Source organism: Salvelinus fontinalis, chromosome 17 (assembly GCF_029448725.1).
Source record: "Salvelinus fontinalis isolate EN_2023a chromosome 17, ASM2944872v1, whole genome shotgun sequence".
In the NCBI taxonomy this organism is placed as follows: Eukaryota; Metazoa; Chordata; class Actinopteri; order Salmoniformes; family Salmonidae; genus Salvelinus; species Salvelinus fontinalis.
The window spans coordinates 17884057-17911923 of NC_074681.1; the positions used below are offsets into that span (position 1 = coordinate 17884057).

General features: G+C 45.7%; 1 protein-coding gene across 3 annotated transcripts in view; it reads left to right on the forward strand.

Annotated features, from left to right (window-relative positions):
• The window catches only part of LOC129813879 (capping protein, Arp2/3 and myosin-I linker protein 3-like), a 79195-nt gene that overhangs the window by 23620 nt on the left and 27708 nt on the right, over positions 1-27867 (forward strand). For all 3 annotated transcript variants that reach the window (XM_055866471.1, XM_055866472.1, XM_055866473.1), the window contains exons 9-12: positions 8462-8537; positions 8687-8775; positions 8981-9075; positions 11623-11709. In XM_055866471.1, coding sequence (XP_055722446.1) covers positions 8462-8537; positions 8687-8775; positions 8981-9075; positions 11623-11709 — 347 coding nt within the window. The remainder of the gene's footprint in view (positions 1-8461; positions 8538-8686; positions 8776-8980; positions 9076-11622; positions 11710-27867) is intronic.

A 27867-nucleotide genomic window follows, 5' to 3' on the forward strand; every position in this document is an offset into this window, starting at 1 on the left:
TCACAGTAGTTGTCGAGGGTGCAGCAAGTCAGCACCTCAGGAGTAAATGTCAGTTGGCTTTTCATAGCTGATCATTAAGAGTATCTCTACCGCTCCTGCGGTCTCTAGAGAGTTGAAAACAGCAGGTCTGGGACAGGTAGCACGTCCGGTGAACAGGTCAGGGTTCCATAGCCGCAGGCAGAACAGTTGAAACTGGAGCAGCAGCACGGCCAGGTGGACTGGGGACAGCAAGGAGTCATCATGCCAGGTAGTCCTGAGGCATGGTCCTAGGGCTCAGGTCCTCCGAGAGAGAGAAAGAAAGAGAAAAAGAGACAATTAGAGAGAGCATACTTAAATTCACACAGGACACAGGATAAGACAGGAGAAGTACTCCAGTCATAACAAACTGACCCCAGCCCCCGACACAAACTACTGCAGCATAAATACTGGAGGCTGAGACAGGAGGGGTCAGGAGACACTGTGGCCCCAGCCATTGATACCCCCGGACAGGGCCAAACAGGAAGGATATAACCCCACCCACTTTGCCAAAGCACAGCCCCCACACTACTAGAGGGATATCTTCAACCACCAACTTACCATCCTGAGACAAGGCCGAGTATAGCCCACAAAAATCTCCGCCACGGCACAACCCAAGGGGGAGCGCCAACCCAGAAAGGAAGATCACGTCAGTAACTCAACCCACTCAAGTGATGCACCCCTCCTAGGGACGGCATGAAAGAGCACCAGTAAGCCAGTGACTCAGCCCCTGTAATAGGGTTAGAGGCAGAGAATCCCAGTGGAGAGAGGGGAACCGGCCAGGCAGAGACAGCAAGGGCGGTTCGTTGCTCCAGAGCCTTTCCGTTCAACTTCACACTCCTGGGCCAGACTACACTCAATCATTTGACCCACTTGAAGAGATGAGTCTTCAGTAAAGTTGAGACTGAGTCTGCGTCTCTCACATGGGTAGGCAGACCATTCCATAAAAATGGAGCTCTATAGGAGAAAGCCCTGCCTCCAGCTGTTTGCTTAGAAATTCTAGGGACAATTAGGAGACCTGCGTCTTGTGACCGTAGCGTACGTGTAGGTATGTACGGCAGGACCAAATCGGAAAGATAGGTAAGAGCAAGCCCATGTAATGCTTTGTAGGTTATCAGTAAAACCTTGAAAATCAGCCCTTGCCTTAACAGGAAGCCAGTGTAGAGAGGCTAGCACTGGAGTAATATGATCAAATTTTTTGGTTCTAGTCAGGATTCTAGCAGCCTTGTTTAGCACTAACTGAAGTTTATTTTGTGCTTTATCCGGGTAGCCGGAAAGTAGAGCATTGCAGTAGTCTAACCTAGAAGTAACAAAAGCATGGATTCATTTTTCTGCATCATTTTTGGACAGAAAGTTTCTGATTTTTGCAATAATACGTAGATGGAAAAAAGCTGTCCTTGAAACAGTCTTGATATGTTCGTCAAAAGAGAGATCAGGGTCCAGAGTAACGCCGAGGTCCTTCACAGTTTTATGTGAGACGACTTTACAACCATCAAGATTAATCGTCAGATTCAACAGAAGATCTCTTTGTATCTTGGTACCTAGAACAAGCATCTCTGTTTTGTCCGAGTTTAAAAGTAGAAGGTTTTCAGCCACCCACTTCCTTATGTATGAAACACAGGCTTCTAGCGAGGACAATTTTGGGGCTTCACCATGTTTCATTGAAATGTACAGCTGTGTGTCATCCGCATAGCAGTGAAAGTTAACATTATGTTTTCGAATGACATCCCATAAGAGGTCAAATATATAGTGAAAACAATAGTGGTCCTAAAACGGAACTGTGAGGAACATCGAAATGTACAGTTGATTTGTCAGAGGACAAACCATTCACAGAGACAAACTGATATCTTTCCGACAGATAAGATCTAAACCAGGCCAGAACTTGTCCGTTTAGACCAATTTGGGTTTCCAATCTCTCCAAAAGAATGTGGTGATCGATGGTATCAAAGGCAGCACTAAGATCTAGGAGCACGAGGACAGATGCAGAGCCTCGGTCTGACGCCATTAAAAGGTAATTTACCACCTTCACAAGTGCAATCTCAGTGCTATGATGGGGTCTAAAACCAGACTGAAGCATTTCATATACATTGTTTGTCTTCAGGAAGGCAGTGAGTTGCTGCGCAACAGCTTTTTCAAAAATTTTTGAGAGGAATGGAAGATTCGATATTGGCCGATTTAGTTTTTTTTATATTTTCTGGGTCATGGTTTGGCTTTTTCAAGAGAGGCTTTATTACTGCCACTTTTAGTGAGTTTGGTACACATCCGGTGGATAGAGAGCCATTTATTGTGTTCAACATAGGAGGGCCAAGCACAGAAAGCAGCTCTTTCAGTAGTTTAGTTGGAATAGGGTCCAGTATGCAGCTTGAAGTTTTAGAGGCCATGATTATTTTCATCATTGTGTCAAGAGATATAGTACTAAAACACTTGAGTGTCTCTCTTGATCCTAGGTCCTGGCAGAGTTGTACAGACTCAAGACAGCTGAGCTTTGGAGGAATACGCAGATTTAAAGAGGAGTCCGTAATTTGCTTTCTAATGATCATGATCTTTTCCTCAAAGAAGTTCATGAATGTATTACTGCTGAAGTGAAAGCCATCCGCACTTGGGGAATGCTGCTTTTTAGTTAGCTTTGCGACAGTATCAAAAATACATTTCGAATTGTTCTTATTTTCCTCAATTAAGTTGGAAAAATAGGATGATTGAGCAGCAGTGAGGGCTCTTCGATACTGCACGGTACTGTCTTTCCAAGCTAGTCGGAAGACTTCCAGTTTGGTGTGGCGCCATTTCCGTTCCAATTTTCTGGAAGCTTGCTTCAGAGCTCGGGTATTTTCTGTATACCAGGGAGCTAGTTTCTTATGACAAATGTTTTTAGTTTTTAGGGGTGCAACTGCATCTAGGGTATTGCACAAGGTTAAATTGAGTTCCTCAGTTAGGTGGTTTACGGATTTTTTGTCCTCTGACGTCCTTGGGTAGGCAGAAGGAGTCTGGAAGGGAATCAAGGAATCTTTGTGTTGTCTGGGAATTTATAGCACGGCTTTTGATGATCCTTGGTTGGGGTCTGAGCAGATTATTTGTTGCGATTGCAAACGTAAAAAAATGGTGGTCCGATAGTCCAGGATTATGAAGAAAAACATTAAGATCTACAACATTTATTCCATGTGACCAAACTAGGTCCAGAGTATGACTGTGGCAGTGAGTAGGTCCAGAGACATGTTGGACAAAACCCACTGAGTCGATGATGTCTCCAAAAGCCTTTTGGAGTGGGTCTGTGGACTTTTCCATGTGAATATTAAAATCACCAAAAATTTGAATATTATCTGCTATGACTACAAGGTCCGATAGGAATTCAGGGAACTCGGTGAGGAACGCTGTATATGGCCCAGGAGGCCTGTAAACTGTAGCTATAAAAAGTGATTGAGTAGTCTGCATAGATTTCATGACTAGAAGCTCAAAAGACGAAAACGTCATAATTTTTTTTGTAAATTGAAATACAATTATATGGTCACTAGTGTAACCAGGAGGTGAGGCCTCATTTAACACAGTTAATTCAGCAGGCTTAAGCCATGTTTCAGTCAGGCCAATCACAAGATTATGATCAGTGATTAGTTCATTGACTATAACTGCCTTTGAAGTGAGGGATCGAACATTAAGTAGCCCTATTTTGAGATGTGAGGTATTGTAACGGCTGTCAAAGTCGTTCTCCTCCTCAGACGACGAGGAGCATGGATCGGACCAACACGCAGCGAGGTATGTAGACATAATGAATTTAATTATAATAACGAATACGAAAATACAAGACAAACTACAAAACAACAAACGATGTCAACAGACCTGAACATGCGAACTAACATAAAACGAAGAACGCACGAACAGACTAAACAAAACGAAACAGTACCGTGTGGTGCACAAACACAGACACAGCAACAGGAAACAACCACCCACAAAATCCCAACACAAAACAAGCCACCTCTATATGATTCTCAATCAGGGACAACGATTGACAGCTGCCTCTGATTGAGAACCATATTAGGCTGAACACAGAAACAGACAAACTAGACACACAACATAGAATTCCCACCCAGCTCACGTCCTGACCAACACTAAACAAGTATCAAGGTATCGTTACAGGTATCAAGACGTAACAGGTATCAAGATCTCTTTCAATAATGGCAGGAATGGAGGAGGTCTTTATCCTAGTGAGATTTCTAAGGTGAACACCGCCATGTTTAGTTTTGCCCAACCTAGGTCGAGGCACAGACCCGGTCTCAATGGGGATAGCTGAGCTGACTACACTGACTGTGCTAGGGGCAGACTCCACTAATCTGGCAGGCTGGCCAACAGCCTGCTGCCTGGCCTGCACCCTATTTCATTGTGGAGCTAGAGGAGTTAGAGCCCTGTCTATGTTGGTAGAAAAGATGAGAGCACCCCTCCAGCTAGGATGGAGTCCGTCACTCCTCAGCAGGCCAGGGTTGGTCCTGTTTGTGGGTGAGTCCCAGAAAAAGGGCCAATTATCTACAAATTCTATCTTTTGGGAGGGGCAGAAAACAGTTTTCCACTTGTTCTGTTCTGTAACCCTGGACAGCAGGTACACCACCTGTTCTGTAACCCTGGACAGCAGGTACACCACCTGTTCTGTAACCCTGGACAGCAGGTACACCACCTGTTCTGTAACCCTGGACAGCAGGTACACCACGTGTTCTGTAACCCTGGACAGCAGGTACTCCACGTGTTCTGTAACCCTGGACAGCAGGTACACCACCTGTAATGTTCTGTAACCCTGGACAGCAGGTACACCACCTGTAAGGTTATGTAACCCTGGACAGCAGGTACACCACCTGTAAGGTTCTGTAACCCTGGACAGCAGGTACACTACCTTGTTCTGTTCTGTAACCCTGGACAGCAGGTACACTACCTGTTCTGTTCTGTAACCCTGGACAGCAGGTACACCACCTGTTCTGTTCTGTAACCCTGGACAGCAGGTACACCACCTGTTCTGTTCTGTAACCCTGGACAGCAGGTACACCACCTGTTCTGTAACCCTGGACAGCAGGTACACCACCTGTTCTGTAACCCTGGACAGCAGGTACACCACCTGTTCTGTAACCCTGGACAGCAGGTACACCACCTGTAATGTTCTGTAACCCTGGACAGCAGGTACACCACCTGTAAGGTTCTGTAACCCTGGACAGCAGGTACACCACCTGTAAGGTTATGTAACCCTGAACAGCAGGTACACCACCTGTTCTGTTCTGTAACCCTGGACAGCAGGTACACTACCTTGTTCTGTTCTGTAACCCTGGACAGCAGGTACACTACCTGTTCTGTTCTGTAACCCTGGACAGCAGGTACACTACCTGTTCTGTTCTGTAACCCTGGACAGCAGGTACACCACCTGTTCGGCAACCCTGGACAGCAGGTACACCACCTGTTCTGTAACCCTGGACAGCAGGTACACTACCTGTTCTGTTCTAACATCAATTAACTGACGCAAGCAGTAAAATTAGATTTAAAAAACAGATTAAAAAAACGTATGGAACAGCGGGGACTGTGAAGCAACACAAACATTGGCAGACATATACACACACACACACACACACACACACACACGATAACATACGCACTATACATAAACATGGATTTAGTACTGTAGTGGTGGAGTAGGGGCCTGAGGGCACACAGTGTGTTGTGAAATCTGTGAATGTATTGTAATGTCTTTAAAATTGTATAAACTGCCTTCATTTTGCTGGACCCCACGAAGAGCAGCTGCTGCTTTGGCAGCATAACAAATACAAATACACCACCTTTTCTGAGATGTGAATATGACATGAGAATAACGTGCAGGTGATTTGAGACTTGACTGTAGTCCTATGAAGTGACTGTCAGGTGCTCTAGTTCCAGCACGTCCTGTAGGCTGACCCTCTGACTGTCCGACTTCCCTGTCTCCCTACCAGGAGGCATTTGTGGTGCATCACTCTGGGCCGTCATTTCACATTCCCCCAATGTCTTCTGATTTCTGCCTTCTACAGTTACAGCCTCCGACACCATGCTTTGTCTGCTGACTGCTGTACTCTTCTACTATATTTTATTTCATTCTTCCTGTGGACACCTTTCTCTCTGCTGCCTGTCTGGCCCTGCAGGAATAACCCAGGGGGTTCAAACTTCACCCCCACAGCGAGCTAAACCTGGTTCCTGTGCGTGTGTGTGTGTCTCTGGAGTATAGCTGGCAGTCTGTCATACTCTAGTGCCTTACAGGCCCCAAGGGGATAGATAGCGCTCGTAGACATGGACTAGAAGAGAAGCTCACCCTTTTAGTGGAATTGTTGATTCAGGGAAATCGTTCCAGTAATCCAGGGTAAGAGGGTGCTGCTGTTGGCTGGTGGGGAACACTGGGAGAGGTTGTGGAGTGTACACACACGCACACCACACACATAATTTGGCCAGCCAGAGGGAAGTCCTCTCCATGGTGGCATGTGAAATGAGAACGCAGCCCTCAGCCATACACTGGACTGGGCCCTAATGTAATTGAGGGCATTCCCTTTTAAGAGCTCTATCTCAATATGTTGCACTTTCTCTCTGTTGGTCTCTGTTTGCTGCTTCCCCTCTCTGCCACTTTCTCTCTGTTGGTCTCTGTTTGCTGCTTCCCCTCTCTGCCACTTTCTCTCTGTTGGTCTCTGTTTGCTGCTTCCTCTCTCTGCCACTTTCTCTCTGTTGGTCTCTGTTTGCTGCTTCCTCTCTCTGCCAGTTTCTCTCTGTTGGTCTCTGTTTGCTGCTTCCTCTCTCTGCCACTTTCTCTCTGTTGGTCTCTGTTTGCTGCTTCCTCTCTCTGCCACTTTCTCTCTGTTGGTCTCTGTTTGCTGCTTCCTCTCTCTGCCACTTTCTCTCTGTTGGTCTCTGTTTGCTGCTTCCTCTCTCTGCCGGTCTCTGTTTGCTGCTTCCTCTCTCTGCCACTTTCTCTCTGTTGGTCTCTGTTTGCTGCTTCCTCTCTCTGCCACTTTCTCTCTGTTGGTCTCTGTTTGCTGCTTCCTCTCTCTGCCACTTTCTCTCTGTTGGTCTCTGTTTGCTGCTTCCTCTCTCTGCCACTTTCTCTCTGTTGGTCTCTGTTTGCTGCTTCCTCTCTCTGCCGGTCTCTGTTTGCTGCTTCCTCTCTCTGCCACTTTCTCTCTGTTGGTCTCTGTTTGCTGCTTCCTCTCTCTGCCACTTTCTCTCTGTTGGTCTCTGTTTGCTGCTTCCTCTCTCTGCCACTTTCTCTCTCCCTCTGTCCCCCTGTCTCTCTCTCCCTCTGTCTCTGTCCCCCTGTCTCTCGCCCTCCGTCCCCCTGTCTCTCGCCCTCCGTCCCCCTGTCTCTCGCCCTCCGTCCCCCTGTCTCTCGCCCTCCGTCCCCCTGTCTCTCGCCCTCCGTCCCCCTGTCTCTCGCCCTCCGTCCCCCTGTCTCTCGCCCTCCGTCCCCCTGTCTCTTGCCCTCCGTCCCCCTGTCTCTCGCCCTCCGTCCCCCTGTCTCTTGCCCTCCGTCCCCCTGTCTCTTGCCCTCCGTCCCCCTGTCTCTTGCCCTCCGTCCCCCTGTCTCTCGCCCTCCGTCCCCCTGTCTCTTGCCCTCCGTCCAACTGTCTCTTGCCCTCCGTCCCCCTGCCTCTGTCCCCGTTCCTCTCCCTCTGTCCCTGTCTCTCTCCCTTTGTCCCTGTCTCTCTCCCTTTGTCCCTGTCTCTCTCCCTTTGTCCCTGTCTCTCTCCCTTTGTCCCTGTCTCTCTCCCTTTGTCCCTGTCTCTCTCCCTTCGTCCCTGTCTCTCTCCCTTCGTCCCTGTCTCTCTCCCTTCGTCCCTGTCTCTCTCCCTCTGTCCCTCTGTCTCTCTCCCTCTGTCCCTCTGTCTCTCTCCCTCTGTCCCTCTGTCTCTCTCCCTCTGTCTCTCTCTCTCCCTCTGTCTCTCTCTCTCCCTCTGTCTCTCTCTCTCCCTCTGTCTCTCTCTCTCCCTCCGTCCCTCTGTCTCTCTCGCTTTCCTTCCGTTACCTTGTCTCTCTCTCCCTCCGCCCCCTGTCTCTCTCTCCCTCCGCCCCCCTGTCTGTCTATCTCCCTGCATCCCTTTGTCTCTCCCTCCTACTGGACACATGGTGTGTTGGGCAGGATAAAACGGTTTTAGGCCGTTGGCTAGGATCAAAACACGGCTCTGTGGAACCTCACACTGAGTAATCCACTGACCTGGCCTCCCTCAGTCAGCCCATCGATCCCCCTCTCTGCCCTCTCTCCTTCCTCGGGCTCTCTCGCTATCAGTTTTGCTCCATCTCGCTCTTTCCCACCGCCCCAACAGGGAGAGTGTGCTGCAGAATCATACATAATTTTCCAATCCATCCCTACGGCTCTCACTGATAAAGTTGTTTTGCTGGATAATTGTTTTTGTTTGGCTGTAGGAATGTATTTCATTTTTTTAATCTAAGGCTGAAATTGTGTCTATTTCAGGGACCTGGCGGTGATGGTTGCTTCCATGGCGTACAACACTTGGTTCACCAAACTCTACTGCAAAGACATGCGCATTGTAACTATCCACTCTACATTACTGATTGCATGTGATATCTAGTTTTCTGTCTGTGTTTAGACAAGGCTACCAGGTTTTCATTCTTTCCTAGTTGGTTAGAACAGGAGCTGGGCCTGTTCATGTAACAGTCTCTCTCTGTGTCGCCCCAGGGGTCAGAGGTGGTGGAGCAGGTCCTTCACACCGTCAGTAAGTCCAGCAGTCTGGAAGAACTCACTCTGGAGAACGCTGGCCTCAAATCGTGAGACTCCTCCCATTCTCCTGATATGTCATTTCTCTCTTTCATCTCCTCTTTTATCTGTCTTATTCCTGTCTTGCCATTCTGACTTCACTCCTGACTTTAGATTTTTCTCTACCATGACTCAGACTTACTCTGATGTATAATGTATCACAGCAAGCATCAAAACAATTTTTAATCCATCTTCTTTCCATATTGACTATTTTAGAGACTTCCCTCAGAAAATGGCGACAGCTCTGTCTGAAAATCCTGCCTCTGTGATCCACTCACTCAACCTGGCCCACAACCCCCTGGACAACCAAGGTACAGGAGCCTCAGAGGCACTCTGTTACTCATTCACTCTTTTTCAGCATCAGTAATGTGTGTGAATGCCAGTCTGGGTCCATCTTTCTCAGTGTTTGCTGTTTACTCTGCAGATTGTGTGTGTGTGTGTGTGTGTGTGTGTGTGTGTGTGTGTGTGTGTGTGTGTCCTCCATTGTGAGTCAGGGTTGTCTGCGTGCCAAGAACTCTCATTAGTACATCAGAATGTGCCTTTCTGACACCTGTCACTCCCACTCACATCACTGTGTGTCTGTGTGCCTGTAGACGCCATGTACTAGATTAGTTTTTTGTCTGCGTAGATTATGCACATATGTGTGTGTGCTGATTTTGCTGACCATGTACACACTACCAATCAAAAGTTTTAGAACATCTACTCATTCAAGGGTTTTGATTTTATTTTTACTATTTTCTACATTGTAGAATAATAGTGAAGACTTTAAAACTATGAAAAAACACATAAAGGAATCATGTAGTAACCAAAAAAGTCTTATACAAGATTCTTCAAATAGCCACCCTTTGCCTTGATGACAGCTTTGCACACTCTTGGCATTCTCTCAACCAGCTTCACCTGGAATGCTTTTCCAACAGTCTTGAAGGAATTCCCACATATGCTGAGCACTTTTTGGCTGCTTTTCCTTCACTCTTTTATTTATTTAATTTTTTATTTCACCTTTATTTAACCAGGTAACGTTAGGCCAGTTGAGAACAAGTTCTCATTTAAAACTGCAACCTGGCCAAGATAAAGCAAAGCAGTGCGACAAAAACAACAACACAGAGTTACACATGGGAAAAAACAAAAACAAATATGGGGATGAGGTAGGTAGTTGGTTGGATGGGCTATTTACAGATGGGCTGTGTACAGCTGCAGCGATCGGTAAGCTGCTCTGACCGCTAACGCTTAAAGTTAGTGAGGGAGATATAAGTCTCCAACTTAAGTGATTTTTGCAATTCGTTCCAGTCATTGGCAGCAGAGAACTGGAAGGAAAGCCGGCCAAAAGAGGTGTTGGCTTTGGGGATGACCAGTGAAATATACCTGCTGGAGCGCGTACTGGTGGGTGTTGCTATGGTGACCAGTGAGCTGAGATAAGGTGGAGCTTTACCTAGCAAAGACTTATAGATGACCTGGAGCCAGTGGGTTTGGCTACGAATATGTAGCGAGAGTCGGACTCTGCGGACCGACTCATCCCAAACCATCTCAATTTGGTTGAGGTTGGGGGATTGTGGCGGCCAGGTCATCTGATGCAACACTCCATCACTCTCCTTTTTGGTAAAATAACCCTTACACAGTCTGGAGGTGTGTTGGGTCATTGTCCTGTTGAAAAACAAATGATAGTCCCACTAAGCCCAAACCAGATGGGATGGCGTATTGCTGCAGAATGCTGTGGTAGCCATGCTGGTTAAGTGTGCCTTGAATTCTAAATAAATCACAGACAGTGTCACCAGCAAAGCACCCACACACCATAACACCTCCTCCTTCATGCTTTACGGTGGGAAATACACATGCGGAGATCATCCGTTCACCTACACCACGTCTCACAACGACACAGCGGTTGGAACCAAGAATCTCCAATTTGGACTCCAGACCAAAGGAAATATTTCCACCGGTCTAATCTCCATTGCTCAGGTTTCTTGGCCCTAACAAGTCTCTTATTAATATTGGTGTCCTTTAGTAGTGGTTTCTTTGCAGCAACTCGACCATGGAGGCCTGATTCACACAGTCTCCTCTGAACAGTTGATGTTGAGATGTGTCTGTTACTTGAACTCTGTGAAGCATTTATTTGGGCTGCAATCTGAGGTGCAGTAAACTCTAATGAAATTATCCTCTCCAGCAGAGGTAACTTTGCGTCTTCCATTTCTGTGGCGGTCCTCATGAGAGCCAGTTTCATCATAGCACTTGATGGTTTTTGAGACTACACTTGAAGAAACTTTCAAAGTTCTTGACATTTTTCGGACTGACTGACCTTCATGTCTTAAAGTAATGATGAATTGTCATTTCTCTTTGCTTATTTGAGCTGTTCTTGTCAAAATATGGACTTGGTCTTTAACCAAATAGGGCTGTCTTCTGTATACTCCCCTACCTTGTCCCAACACAACTGATTGGCTCAAACGCATTAAGAAAGACAGAAATTCCACAAATTAACTTTTAAGAAGGCACACCTGTTAATTGAAATGCATTCAAGGTGACTGCCTCATGAAGCTGGTTGAGAGAATGCCAAGAGTGTGCAAAGCTGTCCTCAAGGCAAAGGGTGGCTATTTGAAGAATCTCAAATGTAAAATATATTTCGATTTGTTTTACAATTGTTTGGTTACTACATGATTCCACATGTGTTATTTCATAGTTTTGATGTCTTCACTATTATTCCACAATGTAGAAAAAAGTAAAAATAAAGAAAAACCCTTGAATGAGTAGGTGTTATAAAACTTTTGACCGGTAGTGTATGGTGTTGTCAAGGGTTGTCAAGAGTGTGTCTCTGTGTGTGTGTGTTTCTTTCACTCTGACAACTTACTCCCATATGCGGTTATCTCCAGGAGTGTCGAACCTCATCCAACTGGTGTGTCGCCTCAACAAAGGCCTTCGTCTGCTCAACCTCTCCAAAACGTCCCTCTCCTCTAAAGGTGTGTTCATCCCTCTGTCCTCTCTGTCCCCTGGGCCACAGTGCCCCCGTGTGGTGGTCACCGCTCCACTGCTCTCAGAACCTCATGACCTCATATAGGGCCTGGGGTTTTCAGGAGAGAAAAAAAGACACATGGGACTCTTGAGCCATACAGGGTCCTATGGTTTATGTTCTCTTATGTTTGTCACATTTATGATTCAAATCTATTTATATATAAACTCAGCAAAAAAAGAAACGTCCTCTCACTGTCAACTGCATTTATTTTCAGCAAACTTGTGTAAATATTTGTATGAACATAACTAGATTCAACAACTGAGACAAACTGAACAAGTTCCACAGACATGTAACTAACATAAATTGAATAATGTGTCCCTGAACAAAGGGGGGTCAAAATCAAAAGTTACAGTCAGTATCTGGTGTGGCCACCAGCTGCATTAAGTACTGCAGTGCATCTCCTACTCATGGACTGCACCAAATTTGCCAGTTCTTGCTGTGAGATGTTACCCCACTCTTCCACCAAGGCACCTGCAAGTTCCCGGACATTTCTGGGGGGAATGGCCCTAGCCCTCACCTTACGATCCGACAGATCCCAGACGTGCTCAATGGGATTGAGATCCGGGCACTTTGCTGGCCATGGCAGAACACTGACATTACTGTCTTGCAGGAAATCACGCACAGAATGAGCAGTATGGCTGGTGGCATTGTCATGCTGGAGAGTCATGTCAGAATGAGCCTGCAAGAAGGGTACCACATGAGGGAGGAGGATGTCTTCCCTGTAACGCACAGCGTTGAGATTGCCTGCAATGACAACAAGCTCAGTCCGATGATGCTGTGACACACCGCCCCAGACCCTGACGGACCCTCCACCTCCAAATCGATCCCGCTCATTATCTATGAAAGACAGGGTCCTGAGAAAGGGACATTTCTTTTTTTTGCTGAGTTTATATATTTACTCACCTTGATAGTGAATACTGCATTGTTGGGAAAGAGTTTGCAAGAAAACATTTTACTGTACTATTTGACACTGTGCCCGTGACAAATAAACATTGAAACTAGATAGATTTACAGAAGAAGGATTGCCTCTGAGTACAGCACAATGCAACATGCCTGTCTGCTAATTTCTTTTTTATTCTAGGCGAACTAGGGATTAACATAATCTACTACATGGTGGCAGTAGTTTGGTAAAGCAGAGTTAGTTCTGCCACTGTATGTGGTTCATTACTAACAGTTTGGTAGAACAGAGGGCTAAGTTACTAGCAGTTTGGTAGAGCACAGGGCTAAATTACTAACAGTTTGGTAGAGCACAGGGCTAAATTACTAACAGTTTGGTAGAGCACAGGGCTAAATTACTAACAGTTTGGTAGAGCACAGGGCTAAATTACTAACAGTTTGGTAGAACACAGGGCTAAATTACTAACAGTTTGGTAGAACACAGGGATAGGTTACTAACAGTTTGGAAGAGCACAGGGCTAAATTACTAACAGTTTGGTAGAACACAGGGATAGGTTACTAACAGTTTGGTAGAGCACAGGGCTAGGTTACTAACAGTTTAGTAGAGCACAGGGCTAGGTTACTAACAGTTTGGTAGAGAACAGGGCTAGGTTACTAACAGTTTGGTAGAGAACAGGGCTAGGTTACTAACAGTTTGGTAGAGCACAGGGCTAGGTTACTAACAGTTTGGTAGAGAACAGGGCTAGGTTACTAACAGTTTGGTAGAGAATAGGGCTAGGTTACTAACAGTTTGGTAGAGAACAGGGCTAGGTTACTAACAGTTTGGTAGAACACAGAGCTAAATTACTAACAGTTTGGTAGAGCACAGGGATAGGTTACTAACAGTTTGGTAGAGCACAGGGCTAGGTTACTAACAGTTTGGTAGAGCACAGGGCTAGGTTACTAACAGTTTGGTAGAGAACAGGGCTAAATTACTAACAGTTTGGTAGAACACAGGGCTAAATTACTAACAGTTTGGTAGAACACAGGGATAGGTTACTAACAGTTTGGTAGAGCACAGGGCTAAATTACTAACAGTTTGGTAGAACACAGGGCTAAATTACTAACAGTTTGGTAGAGCACAGGGCTAAATTACTAACAGTTTGGTAGAACACAGGGATAGGTTACTAACAGTTTGGTAGAGCACAGGGCTAGGTTACTAACAGTTTGGTAGAGAACAGGGCTAAATTACTAGCAGTTTGGTAGAGCACAGGGCTAGGTTACTAACAGTTTGGTAGAGAACAGGGCTAGGTTACTAACAGTTTGGTAGAGAACAGGGCTAGGTTACTAACAGTTTGGTAGAGCACAGGGCTAGGTTACTAACAGTTTGGTAGAGAACAGGGCTAGGTTACTAACAGTTTGGTAGAGAACAGGGCTAGGTTACTAACAGTTTGGTAGAGAACAGGGCTAGGTTACTAACAGTTTGGTAGAGCACAGGGCTAGGTTACTAACAGTTTGGTAGAGAACAGGGCTAAATTACTAACAGTTTGGTAGAGCACAGGGCTAAATTACTAACAGTTTGGTAGAACACAGGGATAGGTTACTAACAGTTTGGTAGAGCACAGGGCTAGGTTACTAACAGTTTGGTAGAGCACAGGGCTAGGTTACTAACAGTTTGGTAGAGAACAGGGCTAAATTACTAACAGTTTGGTAGAACACAGGGCTAAATCACTAACAGTTTGGTAGAACACAGGGATAGGTTACTAACAGTTTGGTAGAGCACAGGGCTAAATTACTAACAGTTTGGTAGAACACAGGGATAGGTTACTAACAGTTTGGTAGAGCACAGGGCTAGGTTACTAACAGTTTGGTAGAGAACAGGGCTAAATTACTAGCAGTTTGGTAGAGCACAGGGCTAGGTTACTAACAGTTTGGTAGAGAACAGGGCTAGGTTACTAACAGTTTGGTAGAGAACAGGGCTAGGTTACTAACAGTTTGGTAGAGCACAGGGCTAGGTTACTAACAGTTTGGTAGAGAACAGGGCTAGGTTACTAACAGTTTGGTAGAGAACAGGGCTAGGTTACTAACAGTTTGGTAGAGAACAGGGCTAGGTTACTAACAGTTTGGTAGAGAACAGGGATAGGTTACTAACAGTTTGGTAGAGAACAGGGCTAAATTACTAACAGTTTGGTAGAGCACAGGGATAGGTTACTAACAAATTGGTAGATCACAGGGCTAAATTACTAACAGTTTGGTAGAACACAGGGATAGGTTACTAACAGTTTGGTAGAGCACAGGGCTAAATTACTAACAGTTTGGTAGAACACAGGGATAGGTTACTAACAGTTTGGAAGAGCACAGGGCTAGGTTACTAACAGTTTGGTAGAGAACAGGGCTAAATTACTAGCAGTTTGGTAGAGAACAGGGCTAGGTTACTAACAGTTTGGTAGAGAACAGGGCTAGGTTACTAACAGTTTGGTAGAGCACAGGGCTAAATTACTAACAGTTTGGTAGAGAACAGGGATAGGTTACTAACAGTTTGGTAGAGAACAGGGCTAAATTACTAACAGTTTGGTAGAGCACAGGGCTAAATTACTAACAGTTTGGTAGAGAACAGGGCTAAATTACTAACAGTTTGGTAGAGCACAGGGCTAAATTACTAACAGTTTGGTAGAGCACAGGGCTAAATTACTAACAGTTTGGTAGAGCACAGGGCTAAATTACTAACAGTTTGGTAGAGAACAGGGCTAAATTACTAACAGTTTGGTAGAGAACAGGGCTAAATTACTAACAGTTTGGTAGAGCACAGGGCTAAATTACTAACAGTTTGGTAGAGAACAGGGCTAAATTACTAACAGTTTGGTAGAGCACAGGGATAGGTTACTAACAGTTTGGTAGATCACAGGGCTAAATTACTAACAGTTTGGTAGAACACAGGGATAGGTTACTAACAGTTTGGTAGAGCACAGGGCTAAATTACTAACAGTTTGGTAGAACACAGGGATAGGTTACTAACAGTTTGGAAGAGCACAGGGCTAGGTTACTAACAGTTTGGTAGAGAACAGGGCTAAATTACTAGCAGTTTGGTAGAGAACAGGGCTAGGTTACTAACAGTTTGGTAGAGCACAGGGCTAGGTTACTAACAGTTTGGTAGAGAACAGGGCTAGGTTACTAACAGTTTGGTAGAGCACAGGGCTAGGTTACTAACAGTTTGGTAGAGAACAGGGCTAGGTTACTAACAGTTTGGTAGAGAACAGGGCTAGGTTACTAACAGTTTGGTAGAGAACAGGGCTAGGTTACTAACAGTTTGGTAGAGAACAGGGATAGGTTACTAACAGTTTGGTAGAGAACAGGGCTAAATTACTAACAGTTTGGTAGAGCACAGGGATAGGTTACTAACAAATTGGTAGATCACAGGGCTAAATTACTAACAGTTTGGTAGAACACAGGGATAGGTTACTAACAGTTTGGTAGAGCACAGGGCTAAATTACTAACAGTTTGGTAGAACACAGGGATAGGTTACTAACAGTTTGGAAGAGCACAGGGCTAGGTTACTAACAGTTTGGTAGAGAACAGGGCTAAATTACTAGCAGTTTGGTAGAGAACAGGGCTAGGTTACTAACAGTTTGGTAGAGAACAGGGCTAGGTTACTAACAGTTTGGTAGAGCACAGGGCTAAATTACTAACAGTTTGGTAGAGAACAGGGATAGGTTACTAACAGTTTGGTAGAGAACAGGGCTAAATTACTAACAGTTTGGTAGAGCACAGGGCTAAATTACTAACAGTTTGGTAGAGAACAGGGCTAAATTACTAACAGTTTGGTAGAGCACAGGGCTAAATTACTAACAGTTTGGTAGAGCACAGGGCTAAATTACTAACAGTTTGGTAGAGCACAGGGCTAAATTACTAACAGTTTGGTAGAGAACAGGGCTAAATTACTAACAGTTTGGTAGAGAACAGGGCTAAATTACTAACAGTTTGGTAGAGCACAGGGCTAAATTACTAACAGTTTGGTAGAGAACAGGGCTAAATTACTAACAGTTTGGTAGAGCACAGGGATAGGTTACTAACAGTTTGGTAGATCACAGGGCTAAATTACTAACAGTTTGGTAGAACACAGGGATAGGTTACTAACAGTTTGGTAGAGCACAGGGCTAAATTACTAACAGTTTGGTAGAACACAGGGATAGGTTACTAACAGTTTGGAAGAGCACAGGGCTAGGTTACTAACAGTTTGGTAGAGAACAGGGCTAAATTACTAGCAGTTTGGTAGAGAACAGGGCTAGGTTACTAACAGTTTGGTAGAGCACAGGGCTAGGTTACTAACAGTTTGGTAGAGAACAGGGCTAAATTACTAACAGTTTGGTAGAACACAGGGCTAGGTTACTAACAGTTTGGTAGAGAACAGGGCTAGGTTACTAACAGTTTGGTAGAGCACAGGGCTAGGTTACTAACAGTTTGGTAGAGAACAGGGCTAGGTTACTAACAGTTTGGTAGAGCACAGGGCTAGGTTACTAACAGTTTGGTAGAGCACAGGGCTAGGTTACTAACAGTTTGGTAGAGAACAGGGCTAGGTTACTAACAGTTTGGTAGAGAACAGGGCTAGGTTACTAACAGTTTGGTAGAGAACAGGGCTAGGTTACTAACAGTTTGGTAGAGAACAGGGCTAGGTTACTAACAGTTTGGTAGAGAACAGGGCTAGGTTACTAACAGTTTGGTAGAGAACAGGGCTAGGTTACTAACAGTTTGGTAGAGAACAGGGCTAGGTTACTAACAGTTTGGTAGAGCACAGGGATAGGTTACTAACAGTTTGGTAGAGCACAGGGCTAAATTACTAACAGTTTGGTAGAGAACAGGGATAGGTTACTAACAGTTTGGTAGAGAACAGGGATAGGTTACTAACAGTTTGGTAGAGCACAGGGCTAAATTACTAACAGTTTGGTAGAGAACAGGGATAGGTTACTAACAGTTTGGTAGAGCACAGGGAAAGTTACTAACAGTTTGGTAGAGCACAGGGCAAATTACTAACAGTTTGGTAGAGCACAGGGCTAAATTACTAACAGTTTGGTAGAGCACAGGGCTAAATTACTAACAGTTTGGTAGAGCACAGGGATAGGTTACTAACAAATTGGTAGATCACAGGGCTAAATTACTAACAGTTTGGTAGAACACAGGGATAGGTTACTAACAGTTTGGTAGAGCACAGGGCTAAATTACTAACAGTTTGGTAGAACACAGGGATAGGTTACTAACAGTTTGGAAGAGCACAGGGCTAGGTTACTAACAGTTTGGTAGAGAACAGGGCTAAATTACTAGCAGTTTGGTAGAGAACAGGGCTAGGTTACTAACAGTTTGGTAGAGAACAGGGCTAGGTTACTAACAGTTTGGTAGAGCACAGGGCTAAATTACTAACAGTTTGGTAGAGAACAGGGATAGGTTACTAACAGTTTGGTAGAGAACAGGGCTAAATTACTAACAGTTTGGTAGAGCACAGGGCTAAATTACTAACAGTTTGGTAGAGAACAGGGCTAAATTACTAACAGTTTGGTAGAGCACAGGGCTAAATTACTAACAGTTTGGTAGAGCACAGGGCTAAATTACTAACAGTTTGGTAGAGCACAGGGCTAAATTACTAACAGTTTGGTAGAGAACAGGGCTAAATTACTAACAGTTTGGTAGAGAACAGGGCTAAATTACTAACAGTTTGGTAGAGCACAGGGCTAAATTACTAACAGTTTGGTAGAGAACAGGGCTAAATTACTAACAGTTTGGTAGAGCACAGGGATAGGTTACTAACAGTTTGGTAGATCACAGGGCTAAATTACTAACAGTTTGGTAGAACACAGGGATAGGTTACTAACAGTTTGGTAGAGCACAGGGCTAAATTACTAACAGTTTGGTAGAACACAGGGATAGGTTACTAACAGTTTGGAAGAGCACAGGGCTAGGTTACTAACAGTTTGGTAGAGAACAGGGCTAAATTACTAGCAGTTTGGTAGAGAACAGGGCTAGGTTACTAACAGTTTGGTAGAGCACAGGGCTAGGTTACTAACAGTTTGGTAGAGAACAGGGCTAAATTACTAACAGTTTGGTAGAACACAGGGCTAGGTTACTAACAGTTTGGTAGAGAACAGGGCTAGGTTACTAACAGTTTGGTAGAGCACAGGGCTAGGTTACTAACAGTTTGGTAGAGAACAGGGCTAGGTTACTAACAGTTTGGTAGAGCACAGGGCTAGGTTACTAACAGTTTGGTAGAGCACAGGGCTAGGTTACTAACAGTTTGGTAGAGAACAGGGCTAGGTTACTAACAGTTTGGTAGAGAACAGGGCTAGGTTACTAACAGTTTGGTAGAGAACAGGGCTAGGTTACTAACAGTTTGGTAGAGAACAGGGCTAGGTTACTAACAGTTTGGTAGAGCACAGGGATAGGTTACTAACAGTTTGGTAGAGCACAGGGCTAAATTACTAACAGTTTGGTAGAGAACAGGGATAGGTTACTAACAGTTTGGTAGAGCACAGGGCTAAATTACTAACAGTTTGGTAGAGAACAGGGATAGGTTACTAACAGTTTGGTAGAGCACAGGGAAAGTTACTAACAGTTTGGTAGAGCACAGGGCAAATTACTAACAGTTTGGTAGAGCACAGGGCTAAATTACTAACAGTTTGGTAGAGCACAGGGCTAAATTACTAACAGTTTGGTAGAACACAGGGCTAAATTACTAACAGTTTGGTAGAGCACAGGGCAAATTACTAACAGTTTGGTAGAGCACAGGGCAAATTACTAACAGTTTGGTAGAGCACAGGGCAAATTACTAACAGTTTGGTAGAGCACAGGGCTAAATTACTAACAGTTTGGTAGAGCACAGGGCTAAATTACTAACAGTTTGGTAGAGCACAGGGCTAAATTACTAACAGTTTGGTAGTGCACAGGGCTAAATTACTAACAGTTTGGTAGAGCACAGGGCTAAATTACTAACAGTTTGGTAGTGCACAGGGATAGGTTACTAACAGTTTGGTAGTGCACAGGGATAGGTTACTAACAGTTTGGTAGAGAACAGGGATAGGTTACTAACAGTTTGGTAGAGAACAAGGATAGGTTACTAACAGTTTGGTAGAGAACAGGGATAGGTTACTAACAGTTTGGTAGAGCACAGGGATAGGTTACTAACAGTTTGGTAGAGCACAGGGCTAAATTACTAGCAGTTTGGTAGAGAACAGGGATAGGTTACTAACAGTTTGGTAGAGAACAGGGATAGGTTACTAACAGTTTGGTAGAGAACAGGGATAGGTTACTAACAGTTTGGTAGAGCACAGGGATAGGTTACTAACAGTTTGGTAGAGCACAGGGATAGGTTACTAACAGTTTGGTAGAGAACAGGGATAGGTTACTAACAATTTGGTAGAGAACAGGGATATGTTACTAACAGTTTGGTAGAGAACAGGGATAGGTTACTAACAGTTTGGTAGAGAACAGGGATAGGTTACTAACAGTTTGGTAGAGCACAGGGCTAAATTACTAGCAGTTTGGTAGAGAACAGGGATGGGTTACTAACAGTTTGGTAGAGCACGGGGATAGGTTACTAACTGTTTGGTAGAGCACAGGGATAGGTTACTAACCGTTTGGTAGAGCACAGGGATAGGTTACTAACCGTTTGGTAGAGCACAGGGATAGGTTACTAACCGTTTGGTAGAGCACAGGGCTAGGTTACTAACAGTTTGGTAGAGCACAGGGCAAATTACTAACAGTTTGGTAGAGCACAGGGCTAAATTACTAACAGTTTGGTAGAGAACAGGGATAGGTTACTAACTGTTTGGTAGAGCACAGGGATAGGTTACTAACAGTTTGGTAGAGCACAGGGATAGGTTACTAACCGTTTGGTAGAGCACAGGGCTAGGTTACTAACCGTTTGGTAGAGCACAGGGCAAATTACTAACAGTTTGGTAGAGCACAGGGCAAATTACTAACAGTTTGGTAGAGCACAGGGCAAATTACTAACAGTTTGGTAGAGCACAGGGCTAAATTACTAACAGTTTGGTAGAGAACAGGGCTAAATTACTAACAGTTTGGTAGAGAACAGGGCTAAATTACTAACAGTTTGGTAGAGCACAGGGCTAAATTACTAACAGTTTGGTAGAGAACAGGGCTAAATTACTAACAGTTTGGTAGAGCACAGGGATAGGTTACTAACAGTTTGGTAGATCACAGGGCTAAATTACTAACAGTTTGGTAGAACACAGGGATAGGTTACTAACAGTTTGGTAGAGCACAGGGCTAAATTACTAACAGTTTGGTAGAACACAGGGATAGGTTACTAACAGTTTGGAAGAGCACAGGGCTAGGTTACTAACAGTTTGGTAGAGAACAGGGCTAAATTACTAGCAGTTTGGTAGAGAACAGGGCTAGGTTACTAACAGTTTGGTAGAGCACAGGGCTAGGTTACTAACAGTTTGGTAGAGAACAGGGCTAAATTACTAACAGTTTGGTAGAGCACAGGGCTAGGTTACTAACAGTTTGGTAGAGAACAGGGCTAGGTTACTAACAGTTTGGTAGAGCACAGGGCTAGGTTACTAACAGTTTGGTAGAGAACAGGGCTAGGTTACTAACAGTTTGGTAGAGCACAGGGCTAGGTTACTAACAGTTTGGTAGAGCACAGGGCTAGGTTACTAACAGTTTGGTAGAGAACAGGGCTAGGTTACTAACAGTTTGGTAGAGAACAGGGCTAGGTTACTAACAGTTTGGTAGAGAACAGGGCTAGGTTACTAACAGTTTGGTAGAGAACAGGGCTAGGTTACTAACAGTTTGGTAGAGAACAGGGCTAGGTTACTAACAGTTTGGTAGAGAACAGGGCTAGGTTACTAACAGTTTGGTAGAGAACAGGGCTAGGTTACTAACAGTTTGGTAGAGCACAGGGATAGGTTACTAACAGTTTGGTAGAGCACAGGGCTAAATTACTAACAGTTTGGTAGAGAACAGGGATAGGTTACTAACAGTTTGGTAGAGAACAGGGATAGGTTACTAACAGTTTGGTAGAGCACAGGGCTAAATTACTAACAGTTTGGTAGAGCACAGGGATAGGTTACTAACAGTTTGGTAGAGCACAGGGCAAATTACTAACAGTTTGGTAGAGCACAGGGCAAATTACTAACAGTTTGGTAGAGCACAGGGCAAATTACTAACAGTTTGGTAGAGCACAGGGCTAAATTACTAACAGTTTGGTAGAGCACAGGGCTAAATTACTAACAGTTTGGTAGAGCACAGGGCTAAATTACTAACAGTTTGGTAGTGCACAGGGCTAAATTACTAACAGTTTGGTAGAGCACAGGGCTAAATTACTAACAGTTTGGTAGTGCACAGGGATAGGTTACTAACAGTTTGGTAGAGAACAAGGATAGGTTACTAACAGTTTGGTAGAGAACAGGGATAGGTTACTAACAGTTTGGTAGAGCACAGGGATAGGTTACTAACAGTTTGGTAGAGCACAGGGCTAAATTACTAGCAGTTTGGTAGAGAACAGGGATAGGTTACTAACAGTTTGGTAGAGAACAGGGATAGGTTACTAACAGTTTGGTAGAGAACAGGGATAGGTTACTAACAGTTTGGTAGAGCACAGGGATAGGTTACTAACAGTTTGGTAGAGCACAGGGATAGGTTACTAACAGTTTGGTAGAGAACAGGGATAGGTTACTAACAATTTGGTAGAGAACAGGGATATGTTACTAACAGTTTGGTAGAGAACAGGGATAGGTTACTAACAGTTTGGTAGAGAACAGGGATAGGTTACTAACAGTTTGGTAGAGCACAGGGCTAAATTACTAGCAGTTTGGTAGAGAACAGGGATGGGTTACTAACAGTTTGGTAGAGCACGGGGATAGGTTACTAACTGTTTGGTAGAGCACAGGGATAGGTTACTAACCGTTTGGTAGAGCACAGGGATAGGTTACTAACCGTTTGGTAGAGCACAGGGATAGGTTACTAACCGTTTGGTAGAGCACAGGGCTAGGTTACTAACAGTTTGGTAGAGCACAGGGCAAATTACTAACAGTTTGGTAGAGCACAGGGCTAAATTACTAACAGTTTGGTAGAGAACAGGGATAGGTTACTAACTGTTTGGTAGAGCACAGGGATAGGTTACTAACAGTTTGGTAGAGCACAGGGATAGGTTACTAACCGTTTGGTAGAGCACAGGGCTAGGTTACTAACCGTTTGGTAGAGCACAGGGCAAATTACTAACAGTTTGGTAGAGCACAGGGCAAATTACTAACAGTTTGGTAGAGAACAGGGATAGGTTACTAACAGTTTGGTAGAGCACAGGGCTAAATTACTAGCAGTTTGGTAGAGAACAGGGATAGGTTACTAACAGTTTGGTAGAGCACAGGTCTAAATTACTAGCAGTTTTGTAGAGAACAGGGCAAGTTACTAACCGTTTGGTAGAGCACAGGGCTAGGTTACTAACAGTTTGGTAGAGCACAGGGCAAATTACTAACAGTTTGGTAGAGCACAGGGCAAATTACTAACAGTTTGGTAGAGCACAGGGATAGGTTACTAACAGTTTGGTAGAGCACAGGGCTAAATTACTAGCAGTTTGGTAGAGAACAGGGATAGGTTACTAACAGTTTGGTAGAGCACAGGGATGGGTTACTAACAGTTTGGTAGAGCACAGGGATAGGTTACTAACAGTTTGGTAGAGCACAGGGATAGGTTACTAACAGTTTGGTAGAGCACAGGGATAGGTTACTAACAGTTTGGTAGAGCACAGGGCTAAATTACTAACAGTTTGGTAGAGCACAGGGATAGGTTACTAACAGTTTGGTAGAGCACAGGGATAGGTTACTAACAGTTTGGTAGAGCACAGGGCTAGGTTATCTACCGTTTGGTAGAGCACAGGGCTAGGTTACTAACCGTTTGGTAGAGCACAGGGCAAATTACTAACAGTTTGGTAGATGTAACGGCAGTGATCGAACCAAGGCGCAGCGTAGTGAAATGACATGATTTATTGAACACGACGGAAAAACAAACTAAACTTGCATAAACAAACAAAACAAATAACCGATGCAGACAGACCTGAACGACGAACTTACATATAAAGTGAAAAACGCAATGAACAGGAACAGACTACATAAAACGAACAAACCGCAAACAGTCCCGTATGGTGCAAACATATACACAGACACAGGAGACAACCACCCACAACGAACACTGTGAAAACGCCTACCTAAATATGACTCTTAATTAGAGGAACGCCAAACACCTGCCTCTAATTAAGAGCCATACCAGGCAACCCAATACACCAACATAGAAACAGAAAACATAGAATGCCCACCCAAACTCACGTCCTGACCAACTAACACATAAAACTAACAGAAAACAGGTCAGGAACGTGACATAACCCCCCCCTCAAGGTGCGAACTCCGGGCGCACCAGCAGAAAGTCTATGGGAGAGTCTGGGTGGGCATCTGACCACGGTGGTGGCTCAGGCTCTGGACGAAGTCCCCACCCCACCATAGTCAATCCCAGCTTACGTTTACCCCTTATCATGACCACCCTCTTATTTCCCCCACCTAATTTAAGGGGCAACACCAAGATAAAGTACAGCTCCGGGACAAGGTAGCTCAGGATAAAGAGGTAGCTTAGGATAGAGGGGCAACTCCGGACTGAAGGGCAGCTCCGGACAGAGAGACAGCTCTGGATAAAGAGGTAGCTTAGGATAAAGAGGTAGCTTAGGATAGAGGGGAAACTCCGGACTGAAGGGCAGCTCCGGACAGAGAGACAGCTCTGGACTGAGGGGCAGTTCTGGATTACTAGCCGCTTCTGGCTGAGGGGCAGATCATGGCTGACTGACGGCTCTGGACGCTCATGGCTGACTGACGGCTCTGGACGCTCATGGCAGGCTGACGGCTCTGGACGCTCATGGCAGGCTGACGGCTCTGGACGCTCATGGCAGGCTGACGGCTCTGGACGCTCATGGCAGGCTGACGGCTCTGGACGCTCATGGCAGGCTGACGGCTCTGGACGCTCATGGCAGGCTGACGGCTCTGGACGCTCATGGCAGGCTGACGGCTCTGGATGCTCATGGCTCTCTGACGGCTCTGGCTGCTCATGGCTCGCTGACGGCTCTGGACGCTCATGGCTCGCTGACGCTCATGGCTCGCTGACGGCTCTGGCTGCTCATGGCTCGCTGTCGGCTCTGGCAGATCCTGTCTGAATGGCGGCTCTGGCAGATCCTGTCTGGTTGGCGGCTCTGGCAGATCCTGTCTGGTTGGCGGCTCTGGCAGGTCCTGTCTGGTTGGCGGCTCTGGCAGATCCTGTCTGACGGACGGCTCTAGCGGCTCCTGTCTGGCGGGCGGCTCTAGCGGCTCCTGTCTGGCAGACGGGTGGCTCTGTAGGCTCATGGCAGACGGGTGGCTTTGCAGGCTCATGGCAGACGGGCGGCTTTGCAGGCTCATTGCATACGGATGGCTCAGACGGCGCTGGGGAGACGGATGGCTCAGATGGCGCTGGGGAGACGGATGGCTCAGATGGCGCTGGGGAGACGGATGGCTCAGATGGCGCTGGGGAGACGGATGGCTCAGATGGCGCTGGGGAGACGGATGGCTCTGGCCGGATAAGGCGCACTGTAGACCTGGTGCGTGGTGCCGGAACTGGAGGCACCGGGATAAGGACACGCACCTTCATGCTAGTGCGGGGAGCAGGGACAGGGCACACTGGACTCTCAAAGCGTACTCTACACCTGGTGCGTGGTACCGGCACTGGTGGCACCGGGCTGAGGGCAAGCACATCAGGATTAGTACGGGGAGAAGAAACAGTGTGTACAGGGCTCTGGAGACGCACAGGTGGCTTAGTGCGTGGTGCCGGAATTGGAGGCACCGAACTGGATACCCTCACTACAGGGAGAGTGCGTGGAGGAGGAACAGGGCTCTGGAAACGCACTGGTAGCCTAGTGCGTAGTGTAGGCACTGTAGGTACTAGGCTGGGGCGGGGAGGTGGCGCCGGAAATACCGGACCGTGCAGGCGTACTGGCTCTCTTGAGCATTGAGCCTGCCCAACCTTACCTGGTTGAATGCTCCCGGTCGCCCGCCCAGTGCGGGGAGGTGGAATAACCCGCACCGGGCTGTGTAGGCGAACCGGGGAAACCATGCGTAAGGCAGGTGCCATGTATGCCGGCCCGAGGAGAAGCACTGGAGACCAGACGCGTTGAGCCGGCCTCATGACACCTGGCTCAATGCCCAATCTAGCCCTACCAGTGCGGGGAGGTGGAATAACCCGCACCGGGCTATGCACACGTACAGGAGACACCCTGCGCTCTACTGCGTAACATGGTGTCTGCCCGTACTCCCGCTCTCCACGGTTAGCCTGAGAAGTGGGCGCAGGTCTCCTACCTGCCCTTGGCCCACTACCTCTTAGCCCCCCCCCCCCCCCCAAGAAATTTTTGGGTGTTACTCACGGGCTTTTTGGGCTTCCGTGCAAGACGCGTCCCCTCATAACGCCGGTTCCTCTCTCTCTTCTCCTCCGCTCTCTGAACTGCCTCCAGCTGTTCCCATGGACGGTGATTCATCAGAAGAGGAGGAGTAGTGATCGAACCAAGGCGCAGCGTAGTGAAATGACATGATTTATTGAACACGACGGAAAAACAAACTAAACTTGCATAAACAAACAAAACAAATAACCGATGCAGACAGACCTGAACGACGAACTTACATATAAAGTGAAGAACGCAATGAACAGGAACAGACTACATAAAACGAACAAACCGCAAACAGTCCCGTATGGTGCAAACATATACACAGACACAGGAGACAACCACCCACAACGAACACTGTGAAAACGCCTACCTAAATATGACTCTTAATTAGAGGAACGCCAAACACCTGCCTCTAATTAAGAGCCATACCAGGCAACCCAATACACCAACATAGAAACAGAAAACATAGAATGCCCACCCAAACTCACGTCCTGACCAACTAACACATAAAACTAACAGAAAACAGGTCAGGAACGTGACAGTAGAGCACAGGGCAAATTACTAACAGTTTGGTAGAGCACAGGACTAAATTACTAGCAGTTTGGTAGAGCACAGGGCTAAATTGCTAGCAGTTTGGTAGAGAACAGGGATAGGTTACTAACAGTTTGGTAGAGCACAGGGCTAAATTACTAACAGTTTGGTAGAGCACAGGGCTAAATTACTAGCAGTTTGGTAGAGAACAGGGATAGGTTACTAACAGTTTGGTAGAGCACAGGGATAGGTTACTAACAGTTTGGTAGAGCACAGGGCTAGGTTACTAACAGTTTGGTAGAGCACAGGGCAAGTTTCTAACAGTTTGGTAGAGCACAGGGCAAGTTACTAACCGTTTGGTAGAGCACAGGGCTAGGTTACTAACAGTTTGGTAGAGCACAGGGATAGGTTACTAACAGTTTGGTAGAGCACAGGGCTAAATTACTAACAGTTTGGTAGAGCACAGGGCTAGGTTACTAACAGTTTGGTAGAGCAAAGGGCTAAATTACTAACAGTTTGGTAGATCACAGGGCTAGGTTACTAACAGTTTGGTAGAGCACAGGGCTAGGTTACTAACAGTTTGGTAGAGCACAGGGCTAGGTTACTAACAGTTTGGTAGAGCACAGGGCTAGGTTACTAACAGTTTGGTAGAGCACAGGACCAGGTTACTAACAGTTTGGTAGAGCACAGGGCTAGGTTACTAACAGTTTGATAGAGCACAGGGATAGGTTACTAACAGTTTGGTAGAGCACAGGGCTAAATTACTAACAGTTTGGTAGAGCACAGGGCTAGGTTACTAACAGTTTGGTAGAGCACAGGGCTAGGTTACTAACAGTTTGGTAGAGCACAGGGCTAGGTTACTAACAGTTTGGTAGAGCACAGGGCTAAGTTACTAGCAGTTTGGTAGAGCACAGGGAAAGTTACTAACCGTTTGGTAGAGCACAGGGCTAGGTTACTAACAGTTTGGTAGAGCACAGGGATAGGTTACTAACAGTTTGGTAGAACACAGGGCTAAATTACTAACAGTTTGGTAGAGAACAGGGCTAAGTTACTAGCAGTTTGGTAGAGCACAGAGCAAATCACTAACAGTTTGGTAGAGCACAGGGCTAGTTTACTAACAGTTTGGTAGAGCACAGGGATAGGTTACTAACAGTTTGGTAGAGCACAGGGATAGGTTACTAACAGTTTGGTAGAGATCAGGGCTAGGTTACTAACAGTTTGGTAGAGCACAGGGCTAG